The 12,521-nt window shown below is 38.6% G+C and overlaps 1 protein-coding gene across 6 annotated transcripts in view; it reads right to left on the reverse strand.

Annotated features, from left to right (window-relative positions):
- SLC41A2 (solute carrier family 41 member 2) overlaps positions 1–12,521 on the reverse strand; it is a 125,356-nt gene that overhangs the window by 11,739 nt on the left and 101,096 nt on the right. For 4 of the 6 annotated variants that reach the window (XM_036103314.2, XM_036103285.2, XM_036103293.2 and 1 more), the window contains exon 11: positions 370–3,637. The exons of 1 other annotated variant lie outside the window; for it this stretch is intronic. In XM_036103314.2, coding sequence (XP_035959207.1) covers positions 3,452–3,637 — 186 coding nt within the window. In that variant the 3' untranslated portion in view covers positions 370–3,451. Of the gene's footprint in view, positions 1–369; positions 3,638–3,657; positions 3,970–12,521 lie in introns of those variants that run through there. One more of the 6 variants, XM_036103353.2, reaches the window with a different exon arrangement.

Here is a 12,521-nt window from a genome sequence, read left to right on the forward strand (position 1 = left end):
GGTTAACCTGATGCCTGAGGTGATAAATTCAAAGATCTGTCTGAGCAGTCCTGTGTCTTTCGTGAGCCATATTTAGCTGCTCAAGCACCAGCAAGGCAGGGGCTGTGTTTAACCAGAGCTCTCCGGTGAGTCTGAAGGAGGCAGCTGAGGATGCGTGGACTGATGGACCTAGGAATCGAAGCTGAAAATGAGAGGAGTGCTCAACAGTGAAGAAGTGCTAAAGCAATGGTTTAGAGGTGGAGGTATGGTCAGAGCCTGGTTTATTATACTCATCAATACAACAAATATCCATAGATCATTCCATTCTCTTCTACGTGAGTTCCACACAGGCTTGATGCCCACCTAGTTTATCAAGAAGTACAACAAGGCTGTATTTCTTACATTTTATTCTTATTTGAGCTTACAACAATTTGAAGATAGCAGATGCCCATTATAAATGGGTATACAATACCATAGATACATTATAAGGCAAGGAAGCCCAATTACTGAAAGACTTCTTAAAATGTATTTCATTTGGCTACATCACTGATAGTGCATGATGAGGAACTTTTGATGTCTCCCAGAAGAGACATTACCATAGTCTCCATTTTATCAGCTTCTAAACTGTATTTTTTAAAGGAAAAAAAATGGTTAGTGAGCAAGAATAAAAATACGTTTTTAAAAAGATGATCTCTATATAAATAAAGTGTCTGATAAATTAGTGAAAGGAAGAAGTTTGGAGAGGAGTTTTTATGTTGTATAAAAATAAATACTGTCAATTTACATTATATAAGACGGATAATAAATTATGTTGTGGGTAAATAAGTCATCTTATTAGTTGCATACTTATGTAAAGGCTTTCAGAAAACCAGTAAAAAAAATTTTTTAAAGGAATATATATCCCTTTTATAAATTAATTGAGCTAATTGGTAACTGATTTTTCCATGTTTTTATTTTTCCCTATGACATGCCTTTTAGACATTTTGTTGCTGTAACCAAGGTTGGGTAGCAAAAGAGAAAGGAGACAGAACTCAAATCGGCCATGCTAGTTACTTATTAGCATCTATGGAAAATATTAAATCGGGGAAGGTGGTGGCCACTAAATGTTCAATGAAATCAGGCATTATTCTTTATTCTGAAGTCTTCATTTATCTGTGTTTTCCTTGGTCTTAGAACATGAATAATTCAGAGTTGGCTATACTTACCGTTAAGATAGGTTAGATGGAGGTTTCCCTGTCTGAACCCTAAAAGATGTAGCAATATTCTATTCTACTTTAGAAAACCCTGATGCTCCAGCCTATTTCCTGTCAGTTAATTAGTTAGGTACTCTTGATACACCGGGGGGTCCTAGAAAGAGTAACTGGCTCAGGAGACCAGAGACCCAGATTTTAGTCACGATTTGGGCACTTCACACCCAGGCAATGTTAGAAGTGTAACTTCTCTGTGATTCAGTTTCTTCTGCTGCAAAATACAGATAAGAATATCTCCCTGATCTATTTCACAGGTACTGTTGTGAGTACTATATAATAGAGTGTATTTGAGTGTGTTTCAGAATATGTAATGCACTAAAGATGACGGTAAATGCTTTAAAAATGTAGTTTGCTGGGCACTTTTTTATGTTATAAATCAAGATAGAAATCTATCGGCAAATAGAAATGCTTATGAATCATACAGCCCAAATTTAAATAAGTAATTTACAAATGCTTTATAATAAAATTAAAGAAATTATTTATGGATTTTTTTAAATAAAAAAATCTTTGCAGCTAAATATTCATTGACTTAATCATTCTTTCTTTTAAAAGAATGTTCACTATTTGACATTATAACTCTCCAAAGGAGAAAGTCTATAATTAGTTCAGTTCTCTGCCTTGGAAGATTCATTATAAGGCAGAAGAGTGGAATAATTAAAGTTTTAAAATAAGCAAAAATATATAACTCTACACCACAGTCCCCTTATTTTAAAGAGTGTAAGAGGAATACTTCCCCAATATGTTTATAAACAATGTACTATTTATAGAATGTTAACACTAACTCACAACTTACACCATAATGATCAACCTTAATGTACATTTTTCCCCTTACAGTTCGATTATTAGATATGTGATGATCTTGAGAGATTCTACTCCATTTTTTAATGAACTATACGTGATATAAAAATGCTTAACTATTGAATAACTAAAGCATTGGTCAAGTTTTGGAATATAGGTCAGAGTTTTAGAAAAATATATAGGAAACATAGCAGTGTATATGATAGAGTCCCATGTAGAAATAAGCCTGTGCAAATAGGTGATATGCACAGACATGACCAATCATTGAAGTAACCCACCAACTTCTCTTTTAAAATGGTAAGCCTAAAAGTTCCAATAGACTTCTTCAAAAGAGCAAATGAATCACTTGTTCATTCGAAATCTCATAATATAATCATGGTGATATTAAATGGTAGTTTTTTTCATAAGAAAAAAACATTCATTATAATACAGGTAATAAATAGTAAATCCTGGAGAGTAGCAAAATGTGGACCAAATGACAAAAACATATCAGTAAAATGTGTTTAAGAATAACTATATAATGCTAATATTTCAATAGCACTATGATCTTTGCTATCAACAATCCAAGATTTACCTCTCCATCCAACACTTCTCTCTCTGCCTTCTCTCTGTTCTTCTCTCTCTCACACACACACACAAACACACACAATTTCTCACACCATCTTGTCCCTACAAATGCAGCCCAGCTTATCTTCTGGTTTTGACTACTCAGTCTTCTTAAAAAGATCAAAATTCTTTCAACAAATCAATGATCAAAAATGACCCACTGCTTTCTTTAAAGATCTCTCGAGGTCGTTCTGTGTTTAAAGGGTAGCCTGCCAAGACCTTCCAGAGCTGAAATTAAATTCGCACTGGCACAGGGAAAGGTAAGTTTATCTTATGCTCAGCAGAACATATTTAAGTCAGGTTGGGAGCTAGTCGCTGATCATTTATCCTCAGCTAGCAGAGAGGTGGGCATAGTTAAAACTATTAAAGGCTTGGTTTTGGTCCCTTTCATTTTATAGTAGGATTTGCAGGACAATACATCTCTGAGATAAGACAGGCTAAAGTAGAACTTGGTTTTCTCGAACCTGGCATTATAAGTTAAACAATAATAAAGTACATTTCTGCTACATCAGTGGTTTTTAAATTATTCACTGTAAACATCCTATATTCTTCCCTATTTAATCAATTTCAGAGCTTGAGCCTGTGTCTACATCTATGTCAAATTACCATTTATTCTACGAAAAGCAGCACAAATACTGTTCATTCTGGTTTTAACACAAATTCCTTACAAAAATGTTAAGGCCATTTAATTGAATCAGGGCCAACTGAAGATTACCCTGGTAGAAGTCAAACTACTGATTTAAGATTTTTGAAAAAGAGTCATAAGTGGTTGTCTTGTGTTTTCCTCCTTGGGACTTGAGAACAGTTTGTAGGATTTATTAGTCTCCAACGTCCCCATCTCGATCTCCAATAAGCCAAAGAAAATGAAAACTTAAGGCTAACAGAGCTGTCCCAAGCAGGTCACCCAATGCCGTCAGATAGGGGATGGAGAAGCTATCCGGGTCCTTCCCTTTCCTCCAGAAGTGATGGACCATCCAGTCAGCAATCCACAGCAAGGTAAACACCTAGAAAACACCAGAGATTACTTCTGGGGCTTGGACACTCCTAGCCCAGTAAACATAAGGCCCACTGGGCCATAAGTCTATGCCACAGCTTTCTGAAAGGAAGAGCACGTGTCAAAGTCAAGAACCATGCTTGAAAAGAAGAAATATTTAACTGGCAGGAACCTTTTCTTCTCACAAGAAAAAATGCCATGTATCTCCGCAATTAATAATGTTTTTCTTCAACTTTTTACATATACTGTCTCATTTTCTTCAAGCTTCCCCCAAATCCCAATAAGCCTTATATTGTACAGTTGCCAAACCAGTTTGTTTCAACTTCTTTCTATATGATAAACCTGTGAAGAAGGAAGACATATAAAGAAGGAAATAAAAATTAAAATAAGGAGTAACATTCACCTATTGCAGTTGTATCAAATGAAATAAAGATGGGGAACCGACCATTCACTTACTAATTATAAGGCCATGGGTGGCCTGTCAAGGGACATGTCAGTCAATGGTAAGAACAATAACCAGAAGGGAGGTGCAATGAGGAATGACCTATCTCCACAGATGCACAGATATAGAGTCAAAATATTTTAAAGGGCGATTCAAATACTAAGGTGATAGATGTAAGTATTTTCTAGGCTATCAGGAATATGAAGACCGTCGTAATGCTTTTGAATTTGGGGATCAGATAAATATTTTTCTTTGAATCCTCTAATATTTTTTCTTTGATCATCTTAATTTCCAAACTCCTTTAGTATTAAAAAGGGATTTGGGATTAGAGAGGTCAACGTTCCCTGGTTTTGGACAAGGTGGTAGGAAGAGCGGCGTGGCTGTGAGCACTTCTCCATCACCTACTCGCCGACTGCAGGCAAGTCACTTAACCTCTCAGATTCTGTTTCTCTGAGTGAACATTAAAGATAATAATGGCACCTACTTCATGAGAATGTCGCGAGGATAAAATAATAGACTAAATCATCAGTCACTACCACACCATAAGCTTTCACCGGACGTCTGCTACTAGTAGATCTTAAGAGCATCATTGTCGTGACAGTTTGTGGCCCCCCAGGCAGTGAGAGCACTTGGCGTGTGCAGGAGGAAGCCCACCCCCGGTCCAGGGTCTACGCCAACGGGCTGTTATCTTTTGTTGTTCTGACACGTTGGCCATGGAGGTGAGGTGTCTGCCTCGAGTTCTAAACTTCTGTGTGCTATGGTTTAGCTCTGACACCTTCACCAGAGAGGAGACTGACTTGTCTAAACAGAGAGACAGACATGTATCCATGCCAAAGGAGTGAACTTTAGATGTCTTTGGACATCTGTCAGAGAGAGAAGCTGTGTCTTAAGCCCCATTTTCCTTTGCGTGAGTCTGTTTCTTTTTAGTGTTTCCCTGGCAAAGACTGTTTTGGGATCAAAGAAAGTTCCATCGGGACAACCTGTGTTATGTGAAGAAGCATGCAATATTAGAAATAATTGTAATAATAATGGTAAGATGTGGATTTGATTTCCATTTATCAGCTATATGACTTTGGGCAAGCTTCTTCCAACTCTGAGCCTAAATTCTCTCATTTGAAGAAAACCCAAGAGGGCCTCATGTCTGCCATACTGACTTTGAGATAATTCATAAGAGCCTCGGTCTGGAGGCAGAAAGAGAAAGGTAATAAAGCAGCATGGACTCAGGTTACATCAATAAAAGCATAATGTACAGACTACGAAAGAGAGTCATCCACTGGGCCCTGGGTGGGCCAGTCCACATCCGGGTAGTGTGTTCTGTTCCAGATGCCTTATTTCCATAGGAACTCGTTCCCCCCTGCATCTTCAGTGTCTAGCAAAGTGACTGGCTCACAAAGCAGGCACTCGCTATTTGACTGAATCCATGAGAATCAGTGGGACTCAAAGAGTATCCCATGAGAACAAGAACTGTTTGTCCTGTGCAGGGAGGGCGGGGGATGTAAACTTAAGAAGGTTATGGCATTAAGAAGGAGACATTAGTTTATAACACGCAGTTTCAGAGGGTAGTTTTAGGCTGTGGGAGAAAAGTTACCAAGAGACAGAACTGTTTTCAAAAAAAAAATTGGGGTTGCCTATAAATAGAACAAGTTCTGCAGTAAACTCTATATTCCTGGAACATATGGAGGTTCAATAAAAAAACATGCTGATGAGTGAGTAATGTGTACAGGAGGAAACAATAGTTTTGAAGAGAATAAGGTAGCTAATTTCTATGGGATTGGCAAGAAATAGAAATAAATCTATATTATATATGTATTATTATATATTTATACAGGGTACAGTTCATATATATTTACATACATAAATTCACGTAATATATAGTATCTATCATACATATATGATATGTATACAATTTATGAATTCCTTGTTTAACATCTGCATTGAATGGGTTAGATTCATCTAGAACAGGAGTTGGTAAACTACAGGCCATGGGCCAAATTCAACCTGCTGCCTTTTTTTATAACTAAAATTTTATTGGAACTCCACTCTACCCATTCATTTACTTCCTGTCTATTTAGTCTATAATTTAATCCTCACAACATTCTCATGAAATAGGCACTCTTATTATCCCCAATGTTCATTTGGAGCAGTCAAGTCAGAGAGGTTAAGTGACGTGCTTGGCACTACAATGACAGAACCATGTAGTTGTGACAAAGACCATATGGTCCACAAAACCCAAGATACTTACTCTCCGGCCCTTTACAGAAGAAGGTGTGCTGACCCCTACTCAGGAGACAAACGCTTATTCATACAGAAAGAAATAAAACAGCATCCGTACCTCATATCCCAAAATAAATTCTAGGTAAGACTCAAGTACAAAAAGCAATACTTGAGAAATTTTATAAGACAGTGTCTTACGACCTTGATGTGGAGAATGATTTCGTAAGTAAAATGCATAACATATTAGTTTATATTAAAGATTTCCATGGTTCAATAAACACCATAAATAAAGTTAGAAATCATGCCCCAAGTTTGGAAATAAAAGGGTCTGCATTGTATATAACTGACAAAGAATTAGCATTCAGAATATTTAAAGAGAATATACAGAGAACTCCTACAGTTCACAAGAAAAAGAAACAACCCAACAGAACAGAAAAGGAAATCCAAGTGTTAGTAAACATTTGAAAAGATGCTCAACCAGGGTGCCTGGGTGGCTCAGTCGTTAAGCATCTGCCTTCGGCTCAGGTCATGATCCCAGGGTCCTGGGATCGAGCCCCGCATTGGGCTCCCTGCTCGGCGGGAAGCCTGTTTCTCCCTCTCCCACTCCCCCTGCTTGTGTTCCCTCGCTGTGTCTCTTTGTCAAATAAATAAATAAAATCTTTAAAAAAAAAAAAAAAGAAAAGATGCTCAACCTCACTAATAATACGGGAATGCAAATTAAACCACATTAAACTCCATTTCATACCCATCTGAGTGGTAAAAATCAATTTTTAAGCAACAGTAATAGCAAACATTGTTTTTTAAAGTGGCCTTTTACAGCGACATGTGGTATTCAAAGAGGTTCACATCAACTGATTTAATCCTCGAAGTACCTCTAGAATATACTACGGACTATGATTACCCCTTTTTGACATAAAAGGGCATGAAGGCATATGCGAAGTGTAGGAAGCCTGCCAGAGATCACACAGAGATCACACAGCTCGTGGGTGGAGACGGGCTCCACCCCACTTTAGAGTCTAACACTAAAGGCCACGTTATCAAACGGCAGTACAGCACTGTTTCGGTAAAAAGAACTCTGCATTGGCAACAGGAGCATAAACTGGCACAACTCCTCTGCAGACCAACTCGGCAATCTCTGTTAGATTAGAAGATGGGCATCTCCTCAATTCAGCAATTCCACGTAGAAACATGATTTTTTTCCCCCTTTTTCTTCTGCAATGTGGGTAAAAGGATAAAACTGTTGGTGGCTGAAGGAGACTGGCCTGGGGGCTTTACTGATCCCAGTCCCAAGTGGTTACCCCAAGGACTGAGAGGACCAATATCTTGGGGTACTTGCAGAAGCTCTGCGGGAAACTCTGACAGGCACGCTCACGGAAATGTGTAAGAACATTCACTGCACCGCTGTCATCAAAGTCCAAAGTTGGAGATAACCTCAAAAGACTACTGACAAAGGAATGAGTAAATTAACTCTTAGGTCACACAACTGAACACTATAGAGAAGCTAAAACGAATGAAAAAGAGCTCCATGAATCAACAGGAGACTACATAAAGTATGACTCCTTATGATAAGGCTCATAAATGTGAAAAACAATACAATGTGTTGTTTATAGATTCATTCCATAGCAGTCGTATAGAAACATGCTTGGCAGTGATACATACCAATTTAGATAACTGCTCAGGAGGGAATCAAAGGAGACCAGGAAGTGATACACAGGAGGGACCAGCCATATACATGATATGTTTCTATTGATCATTTTGAAGTAGTTGCTTAAATAATTTGTTAAGGGTTGATAAAGCCGCGTAGTAAATACAAGGCTATTTTATTTCCTATAACTTGCTGTACATTAGTATTTTATAATTAAAAAAATGTGAGCAGCCAGGGCAGTGGTAAGTCACTGACCAGGGCTGCCCGAGCTACCTCTTAGAATACCTACCCAGGGGGACACCCCAGAGAGGAAGTCAGTGTGCCCTGCCGAGTCCATGAAAGGTTTGGACTTGTTAGCACCAAGTGGTGCTGGGGCTAACGCCAAAGGGGTATTTAAGTGTCTGTGTGTGGAGTGAGCAAAGGTCTAATTCTTTCATTATTCTTGCAACTGTCCTCCCCAGCTCGGAAAATCAAGAGATGTTTTCTGGAGAAACTGAAGGGGAAAGTCACAGGACTCAAAAATACTAGAAACTATGAAGTTTGAAGAATGAGGATTAATTGGAAGTCTGCGTAGTTAACAATGGGATTCCTTTAGACCATTGCTTTGTTCCAAGAACAGTGGAAGGCAGGAGTATAACCCCCTAGAGAGGACATCAGATTCAAATTTGGAGGGTTCCCAGTTAAGTAGCCTATCCCCCGATCCTCCGATAGGAGAGTACTGTCAACAGCCTTCTCTACTCCAAGCTACCCACACTCTCCACGCCTCAATCTCCTCCTTGTAAAATAGAGGAAATAATCCCTATCTCATAGATGAAATAGTGCAGAATACTTACAACAGTACCCGCCACATAGAATGAACATAATAAATATTTGCTATGATTAAAAAAAATAGGGGCGCTTGGATGGCTCAGGTCGTGATCCCACAGTCCTGGGATGGAGCCCACATCAGGCTTCCTGACCAGCAGGGAGTCAGCTTTTCCCTCTGCCCCTCCCCACACTTGTGCTCCCTCTCTTTCTCTTTCTCTCTCTCTCAAATAAAAAAAATTAATAAATAAATAACAGGTCCTACATTAAGGAACAAGTACTTGACTTTCCCAATAGCAGCACTGGGAGCCAAAGAAGCAACGCCTTCAAAATCCTGAGAGAAAGGTATTTCTAATCCCTAATCCTGTGCCCAGTCAATTTATCACCCAAGTGTTGAGGGTAAAACTATAGCATTTTAAGACACACATGCACTCAGGAAGTTTTCTCCCACGTTCTCTTTCTTTGGAACTTTCTTGAAAATGTGTTGATGCAAAATGAGGGGAGAACCGAGAGAGAGAAGGAATGGGGATGGAGAAATAGAGGAGTCAACCAAAGAGAGCAGTGAGGGAAGAAGGCTCTGGGATGAGAGCCGTGCAGTGGGCTGGGGAGCCAGAGTCTAGACACAGCAGGTGGATGGAGAACACTGGAAATGAAACTTGATCTCCACGATCAAGGCAAATGGCAAATTATCTGATATAACAGAGTTTAGGGGCAAAAAACTAAGTATAGATGTATGACAGCTGTGATGGAGCGCTTGGGAAAAAATTAAGGATTGTTATATAGGAAACTATGCCAGTGAAAAAACAGGGCAATTATCTCCAGGAAAAAAAAAACAAAAACCAGAGAGAGAGAAAAAGAAAGAAAATAAATTAAAAAAAGAAAGAAAATATAATTATAATGCATGACTTGGCTCTGTGATAAATGATATTTATAGTCATAGAATATAAACAATACTGATTCATTAAATAAAAATTGAGACTTCCTATATTAGGAGGAAGAAAGTTGGGGAAATGAGGCATGGGGTAAGATGGCTAGATCCTCATCTACCATAACTAACAGTCCATAGATAATTTCTTAAATTAAGAAAGCAAAATTAGCAATCCAAGTACAACATAGAGATAAAATAATAGAAGCAGCTAGAGTTGCCCTGGAGGAACAGTAGTATCTAGTTTTTTATACACACACATAAAAGAACTTTTTAAAACATATATATAACGTATCTTTTTTCAATATGTGACCCATGAATGAGCTATCAAATCAATTTAACATAACTAGTCTTTTAAAAAATGAAACAGAATACAACAGGGTTAGAATAGAAAGTATTAGCATGCTAATAAGGATATTTCATACAACTTTTGTTTCAGCTATGAAATTACACATATTTATATATTTTATTTATATATGTGTGCATTAGTTTCAGTATAAACATATTTCTTTTCTTCTTCTTCTTCTTTTTTTTTTAGAGAAGGGAGGGGAGGGGGGAGAGAGAAAATTAAGCAGGCTCCATGCCCAGTGTGGAGCCCAACACGGGGCTCACTCCCTCTCACATCTCTGAGATCATGACCTGAGCTGAAATCAAGAGTCGGATTAATTGACTGAGCCACCCAGGCACCCCTAAACATATTTCTTACTGAGTGCTGTGGTCAAGAACATTTGAAAGCTAGGGCGCCTGGGTGGCTCAGTTGGTTAAGCAACTGCCTTCGGCTCAGGTCATGATCCTGGAGTCCCGGAATCGAGTCCCGCATCGGGCTCCCTGCTCGGCAGGGAGTCTGCTTCTCCCTCTGACCCTCCTCCCTCTCATGCTCTCTGTCTCTCATTCTCTCTCTCTCAAATAAATAAATAAAATCTTTAAAAAAAAAAAAAAAAAAGAACATTTGAAAGCTACTGATCTAACATGTACATCTGACATGTTAGGTTCCAGGGATCTCACGTAGAAATCTCTGGAAGGAGAAAGCGATGTCATCTTTCTACTTATCTCTTCGTTTCTAGCAAAACACTTATCCATGATAAGCCTGAAACAAATGTGTGTTGCTGAATGGGCTCTACCACTGAATGACTGTGTTACTGTCAACAAGTGAATAAACCCTCAAGTCTTCCTTATCTTCACAATGAGATATCCATTACTTACCTGCGGGTTGCAGAAATTAAATTATATATGTAAACGGTTAAGCAGGTATCTGTACACAGTCGGGACTCAATAAATATTAATGCCACCCTCATTGTTCATCCGTTATTATGCTGAATCTATGATCTTTATTTAAAAGGTTATTGGGGGGGGCGCCTGGGTGGCTCAGTCGTTAAGCGTCTGCCTTCAGCTCAGGTCATGATCCCGGGGTGCTGGGATCGAGCCCCGCATCGGGCTCCCTGCTCAGCAGGAAGCCTGCTTCTCCCTCTCCCACTCCCGCTGCTTGTGTTCCCTCTCTCGCTGTCTCTCTCTCTCTCTGTCAAATAAATAAATAAAATCTAAAAAAAAAAAAAAAAAAAAAGGTTATTGGGGGCACCTGGGTGGCTCAGTTGGTTGAGCGGCTGGCTCTTGGCTTCAGCGCAGGTCATGATCTCAGGGTCCTGGGATGGAGCCCCATGTGGGGCTCTTTGCTCAGAGGGGAGTCTGTTTGGGAGTCTCCTTCTCCCTCTGCTTCTCCCCCCACTCATGCTCGCTCCCTCTTTCTTCCCCTTTCTCTCAAATAAAATCTTAAAAAAAAAAGAAAAAAAGGTTGGAATGGAAGTGTGAACACTGGTTTCTAACACTCACTAACCAACGTGACTTTTCTCTCTGATCCTTAGTTGAGGCTTCTTTAAAATAGATGAATTTATGTCTTCATAGTCTTTTCTAGCTCTGGAGTACAAAGGTAAGAAATTTGTTGCCATGAACTACGTAGCGATTACTTGCCTCACTCTTGCATGTCTTCTCCCACCCCCTCCCACATTCTTACTCCATTAATTGGATTTAAGCTCCCTTCCCATGCAATTTCTTTTTAAAGGTATTAGGATGACTTAAAGTTCACTCAGGTTTCAATTTATTATTTTTTTTGCAAGTTAACAAAGGATTTCAGTGTTTCTTTGGAACATAGAGTAATGAATTAGTAAAATCACAATAAATATCAGATACTTCTTAATGCAACATGTTTTATTTTTAAAAAAACTAAATGATTATTTAAGGAATGCATGCTTTTCACTGCAAAAACACATTGAAATCAAACCAAGGGTAGATCGTGTTTTTACATCGTCGGTTTGGTTTTAATGAAATATGCATAAATTCTTTAGGTAAATACACCTTCTGAAAAGGCAACTTTGGTAGCCTGTTCTGCATGTTCTAGATGTAATGCTTGGAATTTAAATAAATATCCAAAGTACAAAAATATATATTTGCTTTGGGCGATACTGGTTCTCTTGGTCAGCTCCTTCTTAGAGCTAGAATCAACATTCCTGTGTACTAGCATTCCCTCAGTGCCCTGAATGCCAGTCATGGCCTTGTGTATTGTGTAAAAAAGACGATTCTTCAGGGAAGGAAGGCTTAGAAATATGATGCAAATAAACACCAGGAGTAGCAAATTAGTACAGTTCTTCCAAACTCCTAACTTACAAAGGCTGAATTTATTTCCCCTATAAAAATATGCTTCCCTAATCCAGTTTCCAGACTAGAAACCCTCCTCATTAAAATCGAATATATAAATGTTTGCTCAGAAGAGTTTAGGATTATCAGTCAACAGGAATTCAATCTACTCCTGATATTTAAATAAAAGCAACTTTTCTTTGGTCTGAACTATTTTTGTAAGGTGGCAGGTGGAG

The sequence above is a fragment of the Halichoerus grypus genome, chromosome 6, assembly GCF_964656455.1.
Source record: "Halichoerus grypus chromosome 6, mHalGry1.hap1.1, whole genome shotgun sequence".
NCBI classification, from domain to species: domain Eukaryota; kingdom Metazoa; phylum Chordata; class Mammalia; order Carnivora; family Phocidae; genus Halichoerus; species Halichoerus grypus.